The sequence below is a fragment of the Portunus trituberculatus genome, chromosome 45, assembly GCF_017591435.1.
Source record: "Portunus trituberculatus isolate SZX2019 chromosome 45, ASM1759143v1, whole genome shotgun sequence".
In the NCBI taxonomy this organism is placed as follows: Eukaryota; Metazoa; Arthropoda; class Malacostraca; order Decapoda; family Portunidae; genus Portunus; species Portunus trituberculatus.
In genome coordinates this window covers 190,001-215,637 of record NC_059299.1, presented here as the reverse complement: position 1 = coordinate 215,637, position 25,637 = coordinate 190,001, and the positions used below count along the sequence as shown (strand labels likewise).

The 25,637-nt window shown below is 47.7% G+C and overlaps 1 protein-coding gene across 22 annotated transcripts in view; it reads right to left on the bottom strand.

The window, feature by feature from the left end:
• LOC123519528 (NAD(+) hydrolase sarm1-like) overlaps positions 1–25,637 on the bottom strand; it is a 188,038-nt gene that overhangs the window by 1,658 nt on the left and 160,743 nt on the right. For 20 of the 22 annotated variants that reach the window (XM_045280899.1, XM_045280898.1, XM_045280903.1 and 17 more), the window contains 11 exons: positions 22,057–22,155; positions 15,560–15,748; positions 14,512–14,838; positions 13,237–13,404; positions 4,461–4,712; positions 2,874–4,312; positions 2,627–2,709; positions 2,233–2,326; positions 1,904–2,093; positions 1,492–1,613; positions 1,014–1,268 (listed from right to left, as the gene is read on the bottom strand). In XM_045280899.1, the coding sequence (XP_045136834.1) occupies positions 1,046–1,268; positions 1,492–1,613; positions 1,904–2,093; positions 2,233–2,326; positions 2,627–2,709; positions 2,874–4,312; positions 4,461–4,712; positions 13,237–13,404; positions 14,512–14,838; positions 15,560–15,748; positions 22,057–22,155 (3,186 nt within the window). In that variant the 3' untranslated portion in view covers positions 1,014–1,045. Of the gene's footprint in view, positions 1–1,013; positions 1,269–1,491; positions 1,614–1,903; positions 2,094–2,232; positions 2,327–2,626; positions 2,710–2,873; positions 4,313–4,460; positions 4,713–13,236; positions 13,405–14,511; positions 14,839–15,559; positions 15,749–22,056; positions 22,156–25,286 lie in introns of all 22 variants that reach the window. The other 2 variants (XM_045280910.1, XM_045280893.1) reach the window with 2 other exon arrangements.

Genomic DNA, 25,637 nt, shown 5'->3' with positions numbered 1-25,637 from the left:
CGTATTTTACGGCTTACAAGACGCACTTTTTTTCCTAAAAAATACCCTGAAAAATACTAGTGCGTCTTCCAAGATGAATGTTGTATTGTAAGGCAGCATCCAACCTCAAGTGAGCTTGGACACTTGACAGATAGCGACCTGGATTTGTATGTTGAGTCATTACATTATGATGTTAGCTTAAGTACCATTTAATTTAGCCTTTTATATTATGTAAACTCAGTACTTAGGTGTTACAAGTATTTCCAATACCATAATCCTTCCTGCAGCCTACTCAGCGTGTGGAGAAAACGGGCCGCTCCCTCGTCTCATTGCAACACACACATACATGCACACAAACGCACACACATCATGCCAGGTGCCTTTATACCTTTATTAATAGAACATCCAAGTGGCTTACTCATTCAAGCAAGAGTCAAAACTCCACTTGTGAATTGTATTCACATTGATAAAGCCTATGAAGCACGACTGCAAAATAAAATAAATACAAACTGCAGCACTGACGTGTTCGGTTTCGGCGATCGGACAAGTGATTCCGTAATGTAAACAACAGGTCCAAAACATGCCGTCGCCTGCTACTAAAACAAGAAGAGATGGACTGTTTCACTGTGTATATGTATTTACCTATGGTGTTTTTATTTACATAGTTTTAAATTTGTGGTGAGTGCTCTGAATGGTGAAACAATAGTGTCTTGCAGACTCCTTGCTTCTGGTGTTTTTGTGTTCAGTGGTCGAGTATATGGTGAATGCATTCTTGTATGAGAATGACTTTTTTTTCTTAGAAATTTCTTTCAAATATTAGGGTGCGTCTTCCAAGATGCAGCAGCGTCTTGCAAGCCGTAAAATACGGTTCTCAGTAAAATTTGTGGTATAGAAATAATTTAAATGGCAATCATAATTTACAAAACTTAATTACTACATAAGAGAATGCTTATTTATTAAGAACAGAGGTATTTAGTTTTGTTGAAATTTTGTTGTTTTATGCAGAATTTTAAAGAAGTGAGCCAGTTACTGACCTCCTGTGTTTAACCAATGCAGGGTCGCCCCGTCAGTCTTTGGGGTCCTTGTCTGAGCACGAGGAACATTTCCCTCCACTCTCTGTACTAGTTGTGCGTTGATATATTGGAGGTGCACGAGGGAGGTTGGAAGGGGTGCCAGGAGTGGCCATACCACCCTCCACACTCCTGTTGGTGTAACGGCCGAGAGAATCATCACCTCGCATGAACCTCTCCATCTTATCCACACAGGCGTTGTGGTACTCATGGATCCACCTGTGGGGGGGAAACAAAATACCAGATATAGAAATATTACTTTCTTAAATATGTACTTGATTTTGAAACTTTGGAAAGATTCTGCTGAGTTGTATAACTATGGTGGAATATTAGTGCAATGCACTAATATTGTTTGTATTTCAATTACAGGTATAGGATATTCTGCTTTATCTTGAAATTTGTAACTAAAACAATAGTCTAGGATGTTGTGTGCAAGACTCACCTCACGCCATTGAAGGAGCAGATTGCCCTCATATCCTCAGGGAGTTCCTCTGGTTCTGGCCACTGGAAGTTGTCAATGATTGGAATGATGTTACATCCGGCTTGCAGTGCTGCGACAATCTCCTGTAGGTGAGAAATTAAGCCCATTAGCTGTGTGATTAAGCTCAAATTGATGTAAGTTATCCTCAGCTTCTTTTATAAAATGTAGTATCAAGGCAGTGTGGTCAATTTACAGGTAGTGATAATTGTACTATGTGTGCCATATCCAACCATGTCTTTCAAGACACTAGTAATAAATAAGATTTCATGAAGTATATCTATCATTCCTTAATTCATTCCCAATCAGAGATAATGGGGTAGTATGAAGTAGATTTAAAAAGACATAAGGATGCAAGTGCTCCATCTGGCCTTACCCTGTGCACCCAATCCTTGCACTCGGTGTCACCAATACATCGATCGAGGGCATTTTGTGTCAGCACCAAAAGGAAGTTCTTGGCTTGTCTAATGGAGTTCAGCAAATTGTTGTCAAACTTTCCAGCTCTTAGCCTTTCCACATCAATGAACACACTGAAATCCCTGAGCTGCAAGTCAACCTTGAGTAAACTGGAAAGAGAAAGCAATAGTCAGCACTCGCACTTGCTCATCAAAAATATTGCTTCATATGTTTCTTGGAGGCTAATTATAAGTATTACTTATGTCAAGTGTCTGCTAAAGCAATGCATTTAATGGATGTGCTGCCCACCTTGCTAAGTGTGATCCATTCGATCGTCTGTAGCTGATGAAGACATCCAAGGTCTTGTCGAGGGAGCTTGTGTCCTGCAGTTGACCCGTCTCATCTGCACAAAGTACAATTGCCAGTTAATTAAAGAATACACTTCAAACAGGAATTAGATGATCTTTGTAAACTAAGAACTACATATGATCACACTTTGCACTTGTAATCTATTAGCCTTCAGCTGTACATAGTTTAAGTGAGGTCATGCATAAATGTACTACTTACAATTCTTTAACTTTTCATATCCTGGTTTGCATGAAAAATGGTTTCTTAGTTGTAACGACAGTAATTTTCCATGTTCATAAAGTAATTACAGAAGTATTTTTAAACAGAAACTGATATGACACTACTAAAAACTTACTTAGTATACTATGACGGAGTTTTTGTCTGTGAATGGAATTGGTGATGCCACACTCCAACATTAACTGGTCTTCACTGAGATACCTGCCAGAAAATAATTAAAATTGTTTTATGTAAATAAATGGATATGTATATTAGGCATATATAGAATTATTTCTGATGCACCTGAATGAGTTTCATATCTTTTGATTTGTCATTGTTTACATGTAACAAAAAAAAACACAAATGCTGCTCATTCAAGTACCTACCTAAGCCATTCCTTGGTCACTCCAGCGCTCAGCATCTTGTAGGTGTATTCTGCGTACTCCTTGTCAATTTCGACCAAGAATTCATTTAGTCTTGTTAAGTCACATGAGGAATAGTCAGCAATAAGTTTCAGTTTTCGCAGCTCCCTCAGGAACCTTTGCCGCAGTATGCCATTCTGAATGCCAATGTCTTCCTTCAGATTCTCTTCACCAAGTTGGAGCAGGAGGTCTCCATCCACTCGGGAATTTAAAAAGTTATCACAAAACTGAGAAAATCCAATTTGCTTGACCCATTCCCTGACATCCTCAGGTGTCCATAAAGGTACTTGTTGACTGAGTTTGTGTGGCACTTCCTCGCCCATTAGCCGGAGAGCTTGTGCTGCATATTTACTGGCAATGGCATTTGGAGAACTTGCAACATCTTTTAAGGGTTCAATGGCACCTATTTCTCTGAAGAGTTCTAGATTTCCTTGTCTCTTCTTGATACCAGCTTCCATGCAGAAGTGAAAAGCTGCCAGGTTTCGAGCTTCTTCTCTTTTGCTTCTAAGGACTGGGAGTAACCTCTGAAGCCAGCCTTGACTCTGGCCATGGCGGTGAGCCACAGTGGAGTTGGCAAAGGCATCAGGAAGCTGACTTGAGACAAATGGTTCTACAAGGTTCAAGGTTCCAGATTGTAGCACTTCAGCTTCTAATTCCTTATTTGCTACCAAGGCAGCAATGGTGAGGCACGCATAGTACTTGATGTTCTCATCAGAGTGGAAGGCAAGAGGGAAGAGCCACATTGGAACTTTACGTTGGATCATCGCCTGCTGGTTGTCTGAGCCTCCATACAGGGACAGGTTGGCCAATGCACCGGCACAGTGTCTTAGGGTCTCTACATCAGATTTTCTACACTCGGACAGCACAGCATCCAGTCCTCCCAGTCTGATAATGTCTGAGCAAGTTCCCTCGCTGTGCTTGAAGAGATGCTCCAGAATTCCAGTACCCACTCTCGACTTGTCCACAGATGACCCATTTTTTGTACAGTCACACGCAACACTCACAATGTTTTTGAGACCATTTTCAACAACATAGCCACGATTTTCAGTGGTGAGGCACTGTTCCAACACCTTGGCACTTGAAAACTTCAAATCTGAGTTTTCTGAGCGACAGTTGTCAAGGAGAAGGTCCATACCACCATTAGTTCTCAAAACATTGCATAAAGAAAAGCCCAACTCGTGGCCATATGTGGGAACTGACCATGCTTTTCTTATCATGTCATCAATGTTTTCCAGCAGTGTTGGGGCATCCTTGAGGGACTGGCTAACAGTCAAGTTCTTGAGCTTCTCCACAAAGGTGTACATCACTCCAGAGTAACGCAATATGGTGTTCTGCACATCCCCTGGCTGAGAGTTGGAGTTCAGCTTGTTCAGGTCTTCAAAACTGGTGATATTTACATTATTCTGAAATGATAAAATGTTCTTTTACAGTTTGAACAAGAAGCAAAAAGGGAAAAGCATTAATAGCAAGTTCTATAGAAGTCTGTGACTGGTATAAAGGGTGGCAATGACACAACACCATGTAACACAGTGGACAGCTATCAGTACACACCTGGGAGGTGTTCATGGTGGAGAACTGCTTTGTGCACACGCCTTGGGCCTTTATGGTAATGCCGGATTTTGTAGCTTGCCGGGATGATTCCTGGTTGATGGCGCCACCTGGGGTCTTTGTCTGTCGCTGCTGCTGCTCACTCAGTGCCGACCGATGGACAGAGAACCCATCACCAGCCACTCGTTCTGACGCACCCATGATCTGTGACTCCTCACGGTGGTCTAGGCCCTCCGCTTTCAGCTGACGTGCCTCCTGAGTCAAAGAGTGATTTTGGTCAGTCTTTAGCTCAAAATCAGGATCAGTAAGAGATACAAGATAAATAGGATTTTAGAGTACAAATTTATGTATAATAAATTAAGATTTTATATATATATATATATATATATATATATATATATATATATATATATATATATATATATATATATATATATATATATATATATATATATATAAAGATGAGCCTGTAGAGGTTGGCACAGTCACACTACTGTAATATGCAACATTAATTTAAAAGTAATGAACTGCATATTATTATTGGCAAAATTAATAGCATAGGGGGTGAGTACTGAATAGGAGGAAATCCAACACAGGATAGTGAAAATATCAAAGCTGTTTGATGAACTGCACCATTACTGAAGTGATGCGTCTGTCACTGATAGATAAGTCTTTTTCAAGTAAATCAAGCAGTCAATGGGAGAAAAAGGCAACGTAGCAAATCTGGACATCAAAGGGAGGAACCGGGAAGTGTTTGTGAGGCAATGAGGAATCCAGATAACCTTAAAAACCTTGCTAAAGTGTCATTCACTTATTGATCAGGCATTTCTCTACGAAGTGAGCTCACATCATAGCGACCAATCTTTGGATAAGACTGAGACCACTCACACTCCACACACCGGGACAGCGAGACCACAATCTATCGGGTTACATTCCACGTCTACTTGCTGTTAGGTGAACAGGAGCTACAGATAAAGACGCTCGTCCATTTGCCTCGCCACGCCTTGGATTCGAACCTAGGTCTTCTTACGCGCAAGCGCGTGTGTGTAGATGAGTAGTAGATGTGTAGTAGATGAGTAACGCATGAGAACTAGACATGCAAGAGGGAGGATGACAGATTACGTAGGTCACTCAGTCAGGCTTCCATCACAGAACACAGCCTCGTCCTAGCGTGCGTCACTCACGCGAGGACCGACACGCTGCGTCGCCGCCTGAACTGCGTCATGCTATCTTCCTTTCAAAAGGTGTGTCTGTTTCTTTTATATCCCAAAATAGATGAACAGAGCATGGTGTGCCGCTACTTCCAGCCATCACGAGTCATGCACTCACAATGATCCAAGCACCACACTCACATACACACACTGGTCCTGTAATGATACACCAACACTTCTCATGGCCCCCTAAACCATACCTCCTTTATGATCTCGGCTTGATTCATTGTTGAGCAGCAGCAGCAGCAGCAGCAGCGACAGCAGCAGCAGCAGCAGCAGCAGCAGCGGCCGCCACAGTTGGCTTGAGGCAGCCCTGAACAGCTCCTCCTCCCTCCCTCATTGCCCAAGCTTGCCTGGCAGTGGCTCCTCCCACCCACACTTTGGCTCTCGCGCCCACCCCCATTGCTGCACTTCTGACTACTCCACGAACCAGACCTGCACCTCTTTGTCTGGGGGGAAACTACGCCAAATTTCCGGCGAGAGTCCGCACTGTGCCGGCGACACACGGCGGGCGCATCAGTCCCTGCGTGTTCCTCAGCCTCGGTACTCCCACCACCACACTGGAAGACTTTGTCTTGAGTACAGTTTCCCCTACAGCTGGCGGCCACGTCCTTCGAGGGGTTGTGGCCCGCGAAGATCTCGCCTCCTGAGAGGGCGTGGGCGTGAGGGGATTCAGAGGCCTGGGAAGAGCGAAGGCCGCAGGACTTGGCCAAGCGGTCTGCACACCTAGTGTTGGGACTCAGCAGCACCCAAAAAATCTCCAAGTTTATGACCGCCCACGGTAGCGGGGAGGTGACTGTGGAGGAGGAAGCGAGGTGGCCACCACGTACGTTGATGTGGCTTGAGTTTTTCTTAAGCCCTAGTGCGGGCAGCACCCCTGTCAGGACACTGTCGCTCACTCGTCGGCGTTTCTGCATCACCGGGGCTGTGCATGCCACTCACAAGTGTTTTCCCGTGCAGCACAGCAGCACAGGGCGGCAGGCTGCACGATTGGGGCTGTGCAGGTTAGCGAGGACCTGCTGCTTTGATCTTACGCCTGGGGGTGTGTCAAGTAACACCATCCTCAGGCAACGTTACGAAAAGCAAAGATCCAACACAAATCGCCATTCTTCCATATATAGAATTTCACTCACCAGCAATTACACGCAATGTTTCGCGTTTACAAGTTCGTCAGTTTTTCAGAAGCCTGGTGTGATAAGTAATCACCTGTGACCAAGGGAATCAGTGGCGCTGCAAACAAAAGATGCACACGTACACTGGCTGCAGGATGGTGATAGGGTGATAACAACCGCGATGTTTACACTGTCGCACGAGAGATCGTCATTCTATTTCCGTCTGGCAGTGTTAGGTAGGCGGTGACGGACACCTGCCTACACATTCGCCTCCCCTTACAGTCATGCTCACACCCGAGTTCACACACACACACACACACACACACACACACACACACACTGAGCACATACTCCCTCAGGGCCTCCACACACACTCAACTGCCCCACTCTCATCTGATCTGCCTTGTATAAAAGAGTGGCATTCTTTTCCGCTTTATGCTGCTCGCTCTTCTTACTCTACTTTCGCGAGGCTGTGCGTGTGAGTCACTCCACTCACCTCAAGCCGCGTCTTGCGTCAATGTTTGCGCGGCATCACCACGTCTCCAGGAGTGCCTGAGATGAAGTCAACCAAGCCTCAGTCACGCATTCACATCACCATAAGCCGCGGGGGTTTTGCAATAAAGGAATCCCATTATACGTGTCTCTCTCTCTCTCTCTCTCTCTCTCTCTCTCTCTCTCTCTCTCTCTCTCTCTCTCTCTCCCAGAAAGCTATATTATCCTCTTCTCAAATTTCAACCTTCCTTAGCTCGTTAAATAGGAGAAAAGAACTCTCTCTCTCTCTCTCTCTCTCTCTCTCTCTCTCTCTCTCTCTCTCTCTCTCTCTCCGTCTCGAGTCGATGATAAAAGCGTTGACGTAACACCTTCAGAATGTGTGAGCGTGTTGACGTCGCTTCGTCTTTGTCATTATTTTTCACTGCTGAACTCTATATTCTGATGGACTAATTAGTCAGTAAAAAGCTTATTATAAAACATCCATTTCAATCTGCCATTGTTTTCTTGTGAGAGCCCGTTTGGCACTGTTCACCTACCACGCCATTGATCCTTGCTCCGTGAGATAAACATTCGACACTCATACCCTTGAGGCAATTGAATCAAGTCTACGATAGAAAGAAAAAGGATATCAAGGGCTGAGGTTACCAAATTCAGGTTCCTACTCGAGTGATAGTCCCGACAGCTCAGCTCACGGTCAGAAAACCACCAGTCCTGCCGCAATCTCACTATTGTGTTTCAACAATACGTCTTTTTAGTCCCCAGCCAAAAATTGCTCAAGCCGCAAGAGGAAAACAACATAGCCAAAAGCAACACGTTGAAAAATTCACTTCGAACGGCATAGTAATCATATTTGGCAGCAACGAGAGAGGAATTGGCAACAGCTGATGAGTTCAGTGCTTTGATGTGTGTCTTTTTCCTTCATGACTGTTCGTGGAAGCCCTCGAGGGTCTGCACAACGTGAAGGGTATGCGGCGGAACCCTGGTGGTGGAGCTTACGTGCTCACTGCTTCGCGCAACACAGTTCTCACTAGACTGGGCACGCGCGCAGCCCTCTCTTCCTCATGCCTCCCCCACCCCTACCCCAACCCACACCCACCCGCTCTCAGAAGTGGCCCTGACTATCCCCAACCCTCGCCCTCTCTCTTGCCTCACACCTCTCGGAGCTGGCTCTTCACGGCAAACAGTTCATCTCGAGTGTGAAAGGTGAGGCCTGCGAAAGATGGGCACTTTCACACTGCGGGTCCCAGCTGCCGTGTCCTCCCCTAATCCTAGGACATCGGTAACATTTACTTCCATGCTATCTCAAGCCTTCATTCCAGGGTTGCTACGTTGGGTCATTAAAGTACTACTACATGTGACAGGAAGACAGGTTGGTGTAATCGCACAAATGCCACCCATTGGTAAGGTCCTCCAGGGCAACAAGGTCACCCGCGAGGAAAGTCCACCAACGACCTTGAACTTCCTGGAGATGACTTCCTCCCTCACTCGCCTGACCTTGCTTAACTCTTCCAGCACCACCACCATCGCCACACCAGCAATTCCTATCGCAGGAAATACAACTTGCACAAATGCTACACACGTTTCATCACTCGGCCCCAAGAAATGCCAAGCAGGCCTCGGCGTGGGACGTGGCGTGCGGCGAGGGTAACCCGGGGGCGTAGACGAGGCGAGGCGGGTGGAGGTGAACGGGTGGGTGAGGCGGGGAATATGGGATAAGTTGAGTCAGGAACCGCTTCCCCGATTCTACTTCCGCCTCACCTCCTACACGTTGTTGCCGAAAACAGTGGATACAGACAATATTTTACGCTCCATCCTCAGCACGGAGCAAGAAGCTGGTGCCAACACGCTTCCTCAACAGTGGCGCGTCAAGGCGGTGGTTGGCGTCAGGAGCGACTCAGGGAAAAGTCTTGATGCAATAGAAGATTCGTAATAATGAACTATTGCGTAGATAATGCAAGTACGTTGTCACTGCCCTCATTAATTATGCATCGGCAAGGTGAGGCGAGGCCTTGCCAGGTGGATGTTAATGAAGCTGTCTCGCATTAACGGCGGGCAGGTTTGCATTACCTGGTCCATCAGGCTGTCCACTGCGTCCTGTTGTGTGGCCTCCAGGCGTGGAGGAAGTTAGCAACGAGCATAGAAATAACCCGTGATAATGAATGACGAAGAAACAATGGCGAGGATGTGGCGAGGACAAGACAGCGGCGGAGGTGGTTTGGGGGCCGTGCAGGGATCTCTCTCCTGGACGGTGACGCGAACCCTGACAGATTCCTCGCGCGTGTGAGAATAGTGAGAGGTCACAACGGGACCGTTTCACTGCTTCTCTAATCATATGAGGCCATAAAACAAGAACACACCTGGTCTTGCGGCTTGACTAAATTAGCAAGCACAAATTTTTGGCAAGAACCTGATGGTGTGGGGAGCCAGCTGACAGCGCGGCGAGTGTCACGAGACACACCACTTCACTATCCCACGCCACACGCTGTACGCTGCACGCCGAACGCCGCACGCCGCAAAGCCTCAACCAAGTATTCGTAAGGCAGATCGCCACAAAGGATGTAAAAAAGTCCCCCTGACGTACGTATGTTACTGACGTCTGACTGTGTGCTCCAATAACTGTCCACATGGCGAGTGTAGTGCAGGACACAGGGCCCAGCAGACAGCCACGCAATACCTAGCCTGGGGTATTCCTATCAATAACCGTCGTGATTCAGGGGTGGATCTAATGGGTCGGAAAGGCAATGGTGGCGCGGGGCTCTGAGTGGGCCAATGCCGCCGTGTCGAGGTGAGAAGGCACTGGGACGTCGTTTTCTCTCTCTCGGGTAGAAAATTGCACTTTCTGCCAGCACGACGCTTGCCTAAGGCTCGTGGACACCGGTGCCTAACTCAGCAGGACCAGGAACAGGTTCAGTTACTCAACGACTCATATCCTGCATCACCACCACCTGAGTCCCAGCCGCCACCTCACATCGAAGCAACGCAAGTCTCTACTTAATGTGGTTCTATACTCTTCAGACGTGAATCATGACGTTCCTGCAGCCTCCTTCGTAACAAACAGACACGTATCTCTTAAGTTAAGATTCAGAGTTTATTAATTAATCTACCTTGCGAAGTGGAGCCAAAAATGTGACCCACTTACGGCAAACGAACTGGCAGCCTTTGAAGTCAGGAGAATGATTTCCTTATAAACTGATGAAATGAAGCGGTAAAATTTCTGGTCTTGCGTCAGTTTCCGCTAAACATACACACACACACACACACACACACACACACACACACACACACACACACACACACACACACACACACACAAGTACGGCTATACAAGAAGACTGTCCAGATCTGTATCGCGGGCTCAGATTACACCTCAGTCCGCCATGCACCGCGCCGGCCACGTCTCAATCTACGAGGATGACGAGGATATGTCCATGTGTCCAATAATAGCAGGCAGTGTGACGGTCCGCGGTGAGGAAGAAGGGCCACGCACGCCAAGGCTGCCGATGTGGGTCACAGCCTGGGAGCCAAAAGGCCAGGTGTGGAGTGTAGGCGTGGCAGTCGTTTCCTCAGGCGACTTAAAAAAAACACTAATACTCAATGCATCTCCCCACAGAAGGTTCATCGACCCAGCTGACGCTCCGAGTACTGACGCGGAAAGGAGAGGGAGAGTGAGAGAGAGTAAAAAAGTTGCAAGCTCGAGACTCTTAGTGTGCTTGTGTGAAAACAATGCGTCGGTAAGAACATATTTGTTTTAAAACGCCTAGCTGGTGGTGGTGGTGGTGGTGGTGCTTGTGTCCTTGAACGACTCACCGTACTCTTCCTCACTCCACACGGCTGGTCCCATCGCCCACCCCCCTCTCCAACACACACACACACACACACACACACACACACACACACCGCGTAGTGTAGTGGTTAGCACGCTCGACTCACAATCGAGAGGACCGGGTTCGAATCCCGGTAAGCGGCGAGGCAAATGGGCAAGCCTCTTAAAATGTGTGGCTCCTCTTCACCTAGCAGTAAATAGGTACGGGATGTAACTCGAGGGGTTGTGGCCTCACTTTCCCGGAGTGTGTTGTGTGTTGATGTGGTCTCAGTCCTACCCGAAGATCGGTCTGTGAACTCTAAGCTCGCTCCGTAATGGGAAGACTGGCTGGGTGACCAGCAGACGACCGAGGAGGAGGTGAATTACACACACGGCAGCCAACGCAAACTATTAACACATCCCCATTTCTGATGTCACACCGCGGGGTAACAAAAACAGTCTAATGCAACACATCTTCTAACTTCACGAGCGTGTTTGAATTCCTTAGAAAACGAAAGCAAAATGCGGGAGTAGGTAGGTAGGTCATGGCGTGCCCCCGGGGTCAGGCAGAATCCAGCTGGTGTGATGGACGGGAACAGCCTGCACTCACCTCCCTTCACTCAACACACGCCCGTCTCAGCTCACCTTAACCTGCCTCAGTCTGCCCCGTTCCTTCCTCAGCTTCTCTACTTGAAATACCTTCAGTGTTATCTAGGTTACAATGATTCACAATTTGGCTGTGTGGTGAACTCACTCACTCACTCACTTGCTCACTGTTCTCGAATAGGTGCGTTTAATTTCTTTGAGTTTGTCTTGCTCTCCTACCTGGGCGTCACAGAAAACAGATTCAAGGTAAACTACGCCATTCTGAATACATCTCCACTTTTCTTTCACTGTTACTTCGGTGTTAATAGAATTAGAGCCTCATTAAGCGTTGGTTTTACTACATAGTCCATCATCATGTTCTTTCTTATATGCTGTATCCTAGTTAGGTGTACTGGGCGTTTCGAGGCTGAAAAATCATGTCTAAGTAATATTTTCTGAGAGTATAAATATAAAAGGGTGTTGCACTGAATTATCAGATATATCTTCTTCTGTTTTCTTATCTTATGATGAATAAAAAGTCTGTGATGTGCTACAAGGCTGAGAAATGTTACCTAAGAATGAGTTCACGAGACACCAGAGAAAATAATGGACGTTAATGTGATTTTTTGTTCATATCTCTTCAGTCTTTAGCATTCTTAGGTCATCTGGAGTCCCTCTCAGTGTACAGTAAGATGTAAGCTTTCACTATACACCCATCCCCCGTTACCGTGGCTGAACACACGCGTGATACCGGAATGCGCGATAATGAAAGTAAACAATAAATGGGAAATAAATAAATAGATGCCCCGACCCACAATGGGACTGCTGTATTCCCCAGTTCCTAGAAACACCTTGGTAAATTTCCTTGGCTACATTCATAATCTCGCGGTGTCTATTGCTAGATTCTGCCTTGTCATGGGGTCAATAAGGCCATTTTCAGAAACGCCTTGTTTTCTCACCACAATTTTTCAAGTCCCCAAAGACAACTAGCCGGGTTTTCAAGACAGTTTCTTCTTATGATAAACTAGAGAGCTTGCTAATCCATCACCAGAACAGTGAAAAAAATACCCTTAAAAACATGAGTATCTTCAACTACAGCCTTTGAAAATAGTCGTCGTGAGACAGCAAAGCGTTTCAGAATATGGAAAGCTGTTCAGTTTTTACAAGGATTCGATTGGCACTCCTTCGTGCCGGGGGTGCTATGTCAATGTGGGATTTTATTGTGCCCTTCCGGTGTGTGTGTGTGTGTGTGTGTGTGTGTGTGTGTGTGTGTGTGTGTGTGTGTGTGTGTGTGTGTGTGTGTGTGTGTGTGTGTGTGTGTGTGTGTGTGTGTTTTATGAGTGCATAGACCTATCAGAGAGAGAGAGAGAGAGAGAGAGAGAGAGAGAGAGAGAGAGAGAGAGAGAGTGTGTGTGTGTGTGTGTGTGTGTGTGTGTGTGTGTGTGTGTGTGTGTGTGTGTGTGTGTTACCATACATCCTGGATTGGCTAGTGCAACAACAATACAACACAGCTGAGCACAGCAATCAGAGACTGCTGCTGATGCGCCGTGCACAGCGTTGAGGAATCGAACACTCACCTGAGACACCGCTGCAGCTTTTTCTGCCTTGATGCCGTCAATTTCCAGCTTGGCTTTGCTCGCTGCCTTTTTGGATGACTCGGCATATGTCAAGTCGCCCGCCTGCAGCTTTGTGGACTCTGAGGACTGTCCAGAAGCTGATTCGTAGCTGTTCTTGTCTGTCACAACCTGTCGGGGCATAGTGGCATCTAGATTAGTGTCATTTCTTCGCTATCCGTCACTACTACCACTGTAAGTGTATCTATGACCTGGACTATTCAGAAATACTTTGCTCTATCACCTTGACACCTTTCCAATACCACAAAAGTGAGTAAGTGGTCTCTTTAGAGTGTTTTTCCAGTTAATAATGTAGATATCTCGTTAATCAATCACTGAAAACAAAAACATATTGAAAATCTCATGTAATTTCAACAAAACTCTTTGGAGAATAGTGGAAATAGAATTAAAGCAAAGAAAATATTGGACATTCTTTTCTCTATATCTTTTAAGTCACAGGGCCTTGTAATTATATACTATCAGAGCTGGCTTTATAACCACCATCATAATTATCAAGTTAGTCTGGTTTGCTCCACCTACACAAGGGGAAGTTTTAAGCTGAGGAAATTCCACCTCCAGCCATTTTCCTCTCCTAGAAAGGCCACACATGCTGAGACCTGGATCCAGTGCTTCCCTGATTCCTGACAAAAACTGGACACTCTTGCATCACTCTATGGGTTATTACATTTGATGGACTGAATGGTTTAAAAAGTGATGTGTGGCTCAGCTTGCAGTGATAATCTGCTTTGTCTTAACGTATTTTCCTCATACTATTTGAGATTGGACTTCTCTGTTTTGTGTGCTTATCTACATATACTACTTGCTTTATTACTGTGTGAGATACAACAGTGATGCTGCATTTACAAACCGAGTATGATATGGATCATTTGAATCAAGTATATATTCAAAGACTTTTAAAATATGTAGATACTGTTAATAGTACTTATTTGCATAAAGTGATAAAAACTTGTTTCAACACAAGCTGGGCTGGACAATGTTGCCAGTATTAATGAAGTGGATGTGACAGATAATCTGATGATAGCAGTGGCAAGTCTTACTAGTGTGCGGATAAAAACACACATAATTTGGTTTACTGATTCTTCACGACAACCATCAAAGAAATGTAAAAAGCTGACACCAGCAAGGCAGCGAGTGGTGATGAAAGTGTGTTGAACCTCATCACCTTCATGAAGTACAAGGAAAGATAGATAAACATGTACTACTGGAAATGTAACTGACCTTAGTCTTCTGTGAAGAAGTGACTGTCTTCTGCTCAAACTTGACTCCCGTGGAGTTGGTGTTGGCGGAGCCCGTCGCTGAGGTGAGCGGCGAGGAGCTCAGCTGGTCCTGCGACGCCTTCAGGTTCTGGAGGTCAAAGTCGTTCTCCACGTCAGGGAGCGCCAGCTGCTCCGACGACCCCATGTTGAGGGCATTGTTAATGGCGTCCATGGAACCCATATTGAAGCCAGCTGGCTTGATCTTGTTGAAGCTCTGCAGGCTGGAGGCCGAGGAACTCTGCTGCTTGGCGGAGTTGGCCACAGACATGGTTCGGTTGTAGTTGCTCTGCTGCAACGAGAGGAAGCAAGTCAGCATTCACATGTCATACACACAAAACACTACACTGCTTAAAAAATACCACATAAATCTTAACTTTTTGTGTTTGTGTGTGTGTGTGTGTACGCACGCACATTTGACATCGCAATGAAAATCTTGCTAATTACAGTACTAGAATGAGTGGCAGGCTACAGGAAGAGGCAGTGTCGGGCAGAGTAGGCATAGCACCATGTGTTGTGTTCATGCCTAAAAAAGAGGATAGGTTATCTGTCTCATTCTCTTACTAGTAACATTTGATACCTAATGAGATTACTGCTCCTGTGTTCAGCATCACCTAGCACCTAATAACTTGTAAATGACTTCTGGGAGCCACCAAGGACGCCACACCATGCCAAGCCGTGCCATGCCATGCCAGGCAGCAAATATTCAGCACACTGGTGAGCGCACAGGTGTTGGGGACACTCACTATTGGAACGCTGCATATACACACTTCACCACATCTTGGGCTACAGTAACTTTATGTCTAAATGATCTACCTGTCAAATATACTATAGCTGCATTCTTCGCTTCTGTTGAATATCGTATCCTGAATGCAAGTGTTTGATATGTGTTTTTCTAGTGCCTGGAAAAAAACATCTTTGTTACACACACACACACACACACACACACACACACACACACACACACACACACACACACACACACACACACACACACACACACACACACTTACTGAGGTCATTTCGCTCATGTCAGACTTGACTTCGGACATCAAGGACTTGAGTTCGCTGAGGTTACTGGAAGACTTCACCTCGCTCAGGTTGTTGGTGGAGCGGGAGGAGAGCTGGGATCGCTTCAACTGGCTGCTGCTGCTGCTGCTGCTGCTACTGCTGCTGCTGCTGCTTCTGCTATTGCCCAGGTGCTGTGGGCAAAAATAATGGCATCAGTTAACACGGTCATTCACACGCGCGTAAGACTGAGTAAGATCAAGCAACAAAAGCAATGTCAGCAAAATGCATGAGAAAATTCAAAGAAAGAAAAAAAACCAGCATACATATTTGAGATTAATCTGATATATAAAAGTTCACGTGTATTTATTTTGTACATAAATATCGAGGAAAACCCATCCACCACTAGATAGATATAAGGATGGAAAATTTATATGAGTGTGTCGTTTTTCTTTAAGAGGGAAAATCAGTCACGGTTACTCCATAAGGAAAGACTAGTGGGCGAATAATGTAAACGTAACTATTTTTTCTTCCATGTAAAAATATTTGATGGCAAGCACACGCATGAAGTCAGCGCCGATCACAAAGCATGGACCACTCGCGGCGACCCCCTCACAACACACACACGCGTGCCTCCCAACACCACAACAACGCAACGCGGCCAACACTTCACTTATTAATCATTATTATCGTACCACGATCCAGCAACAAGAAAGCCTCCTCCTCCATCCGTTGGGACCTGGCCGCGGGGACCTTCACCTTTCCTGGACGCGTGCCGCCGCAGGTCTGACGTCCACGCAACGCCACTGACAGATCGACTGTCGGTGCGGGATGCGAGTGCGACCCATTGTTCTGCTCCTCCTACTCACCAGCCGGGCCGATGAGCGACGTGCGGCTGAACTTTCACCTCGAGTGATTTGCCAGTGACGCCCCGCAGGCCTGTGTTCACAATACCTGGGCGAGGCAAGGCGTGGAGGAAACTATTCTTTGTAGAGGGCGTGTGGCAAACCGTGAGGGGGCGTCACGGGCTGACTCAGGCGAGCTGGTGGCGGGCGAGTGGCCAAGTTCGTTACTTGGTAGTGTACTTAGCGATTGTGGAGGCGTCAGAACTGGTACTCGAGAGAAGGGGGCGGCGGGCAGGTGCAGAGCAGCAGGCGGCAGGTGTTCGGCCTGCGGAGTGGCGGAGTCAACTGACCGCCGCACACAAGTAAATTCACCCCTTGTGTGATGCCGCATGTAGGCGTGAGCCCGTCCCTCCTCCCGTGGCCGTGACCCACGCTTCGGCGACAGGCGTGGGAGTTTGGGACGCCCATAGGAGCAGGCCAAGTTATGTGTAGCCTCGCCTATGAGAAGCAAGCGTACTTCACAACACAGCACACGCAGCGTCGCACCACTGCACAACGCACCGCCGCCCACTCACCACGTTACTCAACCTCAACACACTTCACCATATTCGTTTGCGGAATTGTACATTATATTTACTTTCAGCGAATATTATGTACTACAGTGAGATGAAGCAGTGGCTGCGGCGACAGGCTGGTGCAATGCTGGCGTCGACAAGGCAGGCGAGAGACAAACACAAACACAAAACACACACACACACACACACACACACACACACACACACACACACACACAGGTGCAGACGTGGAAATCACGACTGATTTCACAGTTCAACACTTGGTTTCTCCACAGTGTCGCCGCCTGCTTAGTTCCCTTCAAAGAAGTGGAAAGTAAAAAAAAAAAAAATAAATAACTAATATTTCGCGTCACTGATATTCATAAGGTGACAGTTGCCAGTTCCCTTGTCACTACACTTCCCGGCTGTCAGCAGGGCAGGACGGCTCGCCAAACTTGAAACACTTCATCGATAACATATTCAGCGAGGCTCAAGAAAGGTACGGTTCGTGTCTGACGAATAATATTTTTTAATTAAATTTCCAAACTTTATCGCTGTTTGAGGTAAAGGAAGCCCGCCCATCCACACACACACACACACACACACACACACACACACACACACACACACACACACACACACACCTGAGCAGCCATGAACTATCAAGAAACTAGGGTACAGAATAAAATCATAATACCCATTCTGCTTAAATCACCCCAGAATGAGGAGTCTCGCGCCAAGTCATTGTCTGACACACACACACACAAAGACACACACACACACACACACACACACACACACACACACAGCCTCGCGTGCCTCACCAACAAACACCTCGGAAAAGCCTAAAAAATTTCCTTAACATGATATTCACCCAGCACGCGCACGAGTGAGTATTGGTACGATGGCGAAGCGGCGGACGGCCACCACTGACCTTGACTGTTCATCCACCTGCCGCGCGGCCAAATTCCTCTCCGGGGTAAGAATGTGCTAATCCTCCCGCAGGCAAGGGCGTCCAGCTAGGAAGAAGCGGCGTGCGTGTCATCCCAGGCGCTGGCGGGCCTTGTGATGACCACTCGGCACAGTCCCAGCTATAGGATTTTTTTATTTTTTATTTACCGAAATTTAAGCAAGGCCAGCGGTGGCTTGTCATGACCATGCTTCTCTCGCCCCCCTGGCTTTCCTCCCTTCCTTCCTTCGTTCCTACCTCCCTTCCTACCTGGTTACCTTCCTCCTTCACATCTGACATTGCAATTTTCGCATACACAGTCTGTCCATCACCAAACGAGGTAAACATAATATAACGTGTGTGTGTGTGTGTGTGTGTGTGTGTGTGTGTGTGTGTGTGTGTGTGTGTGTGTGTGTGTGTGTGTGTGTGTGTGTGTGTGTGTGTGTGTGTGTGTGTGTGTGTGTGTGTGTGTGTGTGTGTGTGTGTGTGTGTGTGTGTGTGAGAGAGAGAGCGCTGGACATCCTGGCGAGCAGTTTTGTGTGTAGCACCACTTAAATTCCTCTGCAGCTTTCAAGACGCGTCATCGCTACACTATAACTCACGGCACATTTATTTTCAGCCAAGCACTCCATTTTCCATTTGAGGGTGCCACATCTATATGCGGCGCGAGGCGTCCTCTAAGTTGACAGGTCGACGGAGCCCACCCACCCAGAAGAGCTGATCAACTGACGAAACATTAACTATGAGAACACGTACACCTACAGTATAAACCTCGTCCATCGCCTGTATCTCCACCTGAAGTATGAGTATGAAATATGAGAACCCAACGACCTTCTGAGATTTATATGGGGGACGTGCTACAAGGCAACAGTGACTGGCAGTGGTGCTCAAGGCTGCAGGAGTCACTCAATGGACACCAACACCATGCCAGTGAGTCCTGCACGAAACACTTGCCCCACTCCCCGCACCTTCGCTTGTTATGAGGGCGGGAGAACGTCTCGAAAATAATATATCAGTCTTATTTTACCGTGTTTGTGTCTATTGTTCATGAGGACACGTGGTGGGCGGCCTTAGCCACTTACTAATGAAGGATAGGACAGAGGTGCTGCAATCACCGCCAGGGCGAGGGGTGTATTCCCTGCCCCTTTCCTCCCCTACCCTGCTACATATCCTGCTCCTACCAAGCCAATCCTGTGATCAAAGTGCGGGCGCGTGGGCGCAGGAGTGGCGCAGCACCAGAGTGGCTGACACGAATAGGAAAGGAAGAGCTAGGGACAAAAAAACATGCGCGCGAGGCGTGGCTGGTGGCGCTAATAAGGAACACACACAAGGCTGCTCGCTGCCTAACGCTGCGCTAAACGCTCCAACATTACACTAGTACAAACTTTAGCTGTGGTGCTCCTTGTTGCGCGAGGTGCAGGCCCCACCACACCCCGCCCCGCCCCGTCCCGCCTAGCCCTGCCTCGCCCACCACTGCCTGCTGGGTGCTGCCGCCGAGGATAGGCCGCCCCGCTACGCCATCCCCCGCCCTGCACCACTCCTTGGATTGCGATGTAGACATACTTGCAGTGCACGTGTGTGTGTGTGTGTGTGTGTGTGTGTGTGTGTGTGTGTGTGTGTGTGTGTGTGTGTGTGTGCTGAACGAAAGAGGCATCCCTGCCTTCCATACAAACACACGAACACACACCTGTCCAAAAGTCATGTTGGCACAAGTTAATGGTACCCGCCGTTGCTGGTGGTGGTGATGGTGATTGCTGTCTTGAAGGCACCCTGGCTGTGGGGCATCATCCCCTGAGTCGCCAACGTCCACCTCCGGGCACTCACACTCACGTTTGTTTCAACACTTTACCCTGACAGTCCTTTATCATTCTCGCGACACCTTCGCCCAATGCTTACTTCACTCCCTGATAGCGAGGCGACACACACAGGCGCGGGCACAGATAGATAGAATGAGCCGTCTCAGAACGGTGGAGCAACCACGGAGGATGCACGAGCACTCTCCTTCCTCACTGACTGACTGACTCCCTTCCTCCTCCGGGTGGTGAATATATGCGAGCAGCGGGTAAGAGGGCATGACGTGGCCAGCGTCAGCGAGGGTGCACCCCCGTGCCTGACACCTACACAACCCGCAGCCGCCAGCCGCTCACACCGCCAACGTATGCGCTGCGCTGCGTTGGGCAGGCGGCGGCAGGGCCAGGCGGCAGCTGGTAACTCGCCTTCTTGGAGCACTTCCATTTCTTTTTTAGGAGTTTACCCAATGTTTCTATGGTTTTTGCCAGGCTTTTGCTGGTCTGCGGTGTGTTGCTTTTTTCGCGGAACTGCATGCAGGCCGCACTGGACTTTCAACAACACCGATAGTATAGTCCATTAATTCAGTCTTGCTTGAATGAGCATGTAAATAAATATGTTTACTAGCCAGGGAGCCCCGCGCCCGACTCCTGTGCCAAGTGTTGGTCTGGGGCACGCGCTGACTCACTCACACATCTGAACACAGTGGCAATGCGTTACGTCGCCGCTCCTCTTGCTGCAAGGGTATCGTGGGAGAGCCGCCCCCTGCCTGCCCGCCTGCCCGCCTGTCCGCCCGATGCCACGAGCAGGAAGGGTTCGGGGAACGCCAACAGGCGAGGAGTGTCGCTCAGGGTCACGGGGGCGGGACCTGCTACGGGTACACACACACACACACACACACACACACACACACACACACACACACACACACACACACATTGTCTTCCTGGGATCCCGAAATGGCTTGTTGTTCATGTTGTTTTCTTTACTAGACGTTGGAAACAATACAGACCAATACAGACTGCATGGGGAAAGCAGCGCGACGGAGGCTGAGCGCGTCAATCTGCCTCTGATGTCACTATTAATAATAATTACCAGTGTTACTAAATTCTCAGCGCGGACCAATAATCTTCCCGAAGATCTCACCGCGTCAGTCATTTCCCCCACCCCCCTCACCCTTCATCTGGGTTTCCCGCAGGTGCCAACTTACCTCACGTCACAGTTCATAACTATTTATTCAGGAAACGCCATGTAGGGAGGGCGAGAGAGAGAGAAGGGAAAGGGAAGAGGGGGAAGCGTGACAAACATTACCGCGAAGAAACAAACCAACCCGGCGCCGCCACGAATCAAAATAAATCCCATAACTATGTCACGCTGGAGGCCTTCCCGCGACACTTGACTCCCAGAACCTCGGCGGCGCTATTTCCGCGTTGCGAGGTGGGCGACGCGGCCACGGTGATCCCAAAGGTTACCTCGGCACTAATGGGGCGCAGCGTGGGAAGCTGGGAGGCCATTTGTGACGACCGACGACAGGTGTGAGTAATGAGTGTGACGAGGGGGCGGCGGGACGGGGGCAGGTAGATCTTGTCCTATAGCGGACCTTCTGGGTGTCCTCCCGTGTGTGTGTGTGTGTGTGTGTGTGTGTGTGTGTGTGTGTGTGTGTGTGTGTGTGTGTGTGTCTGTGTGTGTGTGTTTACACAAGCGCTCGTTTATCTCGGTCTCCTCGTGGAGTCAGCCAGGCATGACGTCAGGACTGAGTCACGAGGTAACCCCGCCACCGCCACCGCCCTGAGACACACACTAGGGGCCCCATCGCGTGGCCCCAGGTGCCTTGCTGTGTAGCGTGACGGGGCGGACCGGGGCATCAAGACAACCTCAGCAGCGGTGTCAGATGGGACAGTAATCACAGAGGCACAGCCCCGGGAAGCAGAGTGATTAAGGTATCCAAGAATACTCAAACAAACTCCTTGGCAATACCTCGTCTACTGGAAAGCCTCGCCCTCCCTCCCATCACTGAACCTAAGCGAACATGCACCCTTCGAAATGACTTTCCCACACGTGAGCGTTGCCTGCTTTACTGCTTTACCCCGCGGCACAACGGTTCTGCGGTACACGTTACTTCCTGATCCTCGGCCTCCCGCCACTCGCCACCCGCCACCTGCCCACGCAGGCAGGTAACAAAGGCCAGTCTCTCCTCGGGCGGGCGGGCGTGGGGAGTGAGGGACCAATATACCCACGCTCCGGCCACTCCATCACCCTGACAAACACTAATGTTCTCTCCTGCTCCAGTGACACCAGGTGACAGGTGTTATCATTACTTTGTGTGCGGCGTAATGGGTGTAATGACCCACATACTCGTAACTCACCTGCTGCTTGTCCTGCCGCTGGAACACGTTGATGCGGTTCTGGAAGTCCTTGACCTCAACGCCGCCGGCGGGGCTGCCGTCACCAGCGTCACCCGACATCTGTGGGTAAGAGAAGGCAAGGTTACTCAAGTATCACCGCGAGACCGCCATGCACACTAAAAATGACAGGTGGAAGACAGACAGCAGAAGAGAGAAGAAAAAGTGTCCACCATGTCTCCCACAGAAGAGACTCAAAGAAAGTTTCCATGAATGGGTGAAGGTATTTACACGAGTCCTTGCATGCTTGAGGAGCGGGAGAGGGTGGAGAGGATGGGAGGGCTGGCATGAGGGCGATGAACCCAAAGTATATAGACCAAACCTCCCACGTGTTTAGAGGTCTTGTTTTCCCAGTGACGCAGAAGTATCTCCACACCCCCGCCACGCCCTCCAAGTCACCATCCCTCACTTCTCTGCCACAGTTCAGCTACTGAAGACTCCCTAGCTTCCCAGTGACACACCTTCAGCATGTTTTTAACTCACTTCACTCGCTCTATCAAGAAACATTTGTGTTATTCAACCTCCTGCAGTGTTACTACCTAGTCCTGATGACAATGAACCGATGAACGGGGTTAGCTGCAGGATGGAATGAAAGACCAGTTTTCAATGCTGGTAATCAAAGATCGTCCGGGGAACAGATACTGATCGATGCACAGAGCAAAGGCGCCACATATTGTCAGGATTCCTCGGCACCTCCACCACTTCCGTCATGACCTGCTGCAGTGACCGTCATTACATATAACACGACTCATGCAACATGTTTCGGTCTTCACGCGAGGAATCCTATGCAGCTGTAACTCCTCAGTCCTCATATATTTGGTGAGTGCGGATCCACATGCTGCCTTCACCAAGCTTGTCGCTACCATGTCTGACTCTAGAAACATTTTGGCTACCAAGAGTCTGGAGCACCATACGTCCTGAAGCCTGTATGACCCGAGCACCATCCGCCTCAGTGCCAAGTGACTGTAATGGCCCCCATTCATCCCTCTCCCCCTAATCTCTCTCTCTCTCTCTCTCTCTCTCTCTCTCTCTCTCTCTCTCTCTCTCTCTGTCTCTCGCAAAGAAAACGGAGTACAAGCAAGCAACACAACACAACACAACACCCCACTGTGACAGGCTGAGTAAGACCTCGCCGTCACGCCCCGCAAGGCGACGCCCTTATCTCGGTGTCCTCGCTGGTGTGCCCAGATCCTGCCAGTCCTCGTTGCGGCACAGAGGCACGACACAAAGGAGAAGTAGCGAAGTCATGGCGGGGACAGAAGGGGAAAACAAAAGAGACGCGAAAATTGGGTACTACATTCATATTGAGGCAAGTAGATAATGAGAGAGAGAGAGAGAGAGAGAGAGAGAGAGAGAGAGAGAGAGAGAGAGAGAGAGAGAGAGAGAGAGAGAGAGAGTAAATGTATACCTACCATTCCTAACAAGAAGCATGAGATAGACAAAACAGATAGGTAGATGGATGGGTGGATAGATAAATGTATATGTAGTGCACAGATAAAAAAAAAAAAGGAAGATGCAGGAAGACAGACATAGATAAAGGAGAGAAACATTATATAATTACAGCTCAGGAGACACGGATCGACAAACAGAAAGAGAAAAACAGAAAGAAAGATAAATAAACAGAGAGAGATACGCATAACTACAGACAGATAGTAAAAAGAAATATATATATATATATATATATATATATATATATATATATATATATATATATATATATATATATATATATATATAGATAGATAGATAGATAGATAGATAGATAGATAGATAGATAGATAACACAAACATAATCATCCAATCTACCTTAACAACTTCACTGGACATTTATAACACACCTGAGTACCATTGCACCACCACCATCACCATCACCACCACCACTGCACCTGTATTGATTAAGCCTACTGTCCCTAATACACCTGCGGCTTTCCTTATCTTGTACCTCCATCTGTGCCTTGACTTGCACCTTCTCCCCTTTCTCGACGGCCAATAGAAGAGATAAATAAGAAAACAGTCGATTAACAAAAACAAATGCGGAGTGTTTCGTGATAACGCTGAAAAGATAAACAAAGTAAACTGGTTGGGAAAGAAAGGTGTAAAAACTGGAGATAGCGATGGTGATAAACGCTGCGAAAAGGAGTGAAGAGAAGAGGAGGAGGAGGAGGAGGAAAGGAGAGAGAAGTGAGAATGAAGGAAGATATGAGCGAACAAGCAAGAAAACAAGCGCACACACACACACACACACACACACACACACACACACACACACACACACACAAGGGAAATATTATGAAGTTATGTGAAGAGAGAAACAACAAGATGAAAAACGTAAGAAAATTTAAGCGTGTAATATAAAAAAAAAGTGAGAAAAAAGAAAATAGATATGAAGTATGTCCTGTTTCTTTCTCCCTTTCTATTTCTCTTCTCTCTCTTTCGTACGAGATGCAATTACGAAGAACAAGAGGAAACGACATGAAATGAAAGAACAATAAAGAAAACGAAGAATGAGCGAGAGAGAGAGAGAGAGAGAGAGAGAGAGAGAGAGAGAGAGAGAGAGAAGTAAACATGAGGAAAGGAGGGAAGAAGGGAACAACTCAGTAAAGGGAGGAATGAATACATGTAAATTCATCGTTTCAAGTGAATAATGTCTTGGTGAACTCAAGAGACACGGAGATGAAGTGAGTGAGTTATGAGCAAAGTAATGGTGATAGTGGCTGTGGTGGTGGTGGTGGTAGTGGTGTAGATAACCAGGTGGGGGAGTGTACCGCCACCGCTGCCACCACCACCACCACCACGTCCTCGCCTGTCATCAACATCATTATCACTATCACTATTATCACTATTGTTATTATTATTCTCATTACATCACATTATGCGTCTTCCATATTTCTCTTACATGTAGTTGTTTGAATTGATAGAATGTTAAATGTTTGCTATTTGTTCTCCTCCTCCTCCTCCTCCTCCTCCATCTTCCTCTTTTCCACCTCCCGCCGCTGCCACGCCTTCTCGCCAGTTCTCAACCTAAGGGCCACTTTCATCATCCCAAGTAGAGAGAGAGAGAGAGAGAGAGAGAGAAAAGGGGGAAGATGGAGGTAGTCTGGTTTCATCTACACAAACATATAAAAGTTTGATTGATTCTCTCTCTCTCTCTCTCTCTCTCTCTCTCTCTCTCTCTCTCTCTCTCTCTCTCTCACCTGCGGGAGGGACCTGGACAGCTCAAGACTGCCAGGTACGAATGTTTTTCTCCTACTACTCAAATTGGAGCTAGGAAGACTTAGACGGTGCATCATTCCTTCCTTCCTTCCTTCCTTCCTTGCCCCTGATCTTTCAATGCGAGTTACTAGGGGCACCTCTTCTCGGCATCAGGCAGTCACCAAGGGTCACTAGAGGTGGTCTGGGTACTTGTGTGTTCTTTTTCTTCCCTCCGTCAGTAGTGCATCTTCCCTCCGTCAGTAGTGCAATGAGTTTGTCTCTCTCTGTCTCTCTCCCCGTGTGTGTCTGTGCACCTGTCACTCGCTACCAAGTACTAGACTGATATGAAACAG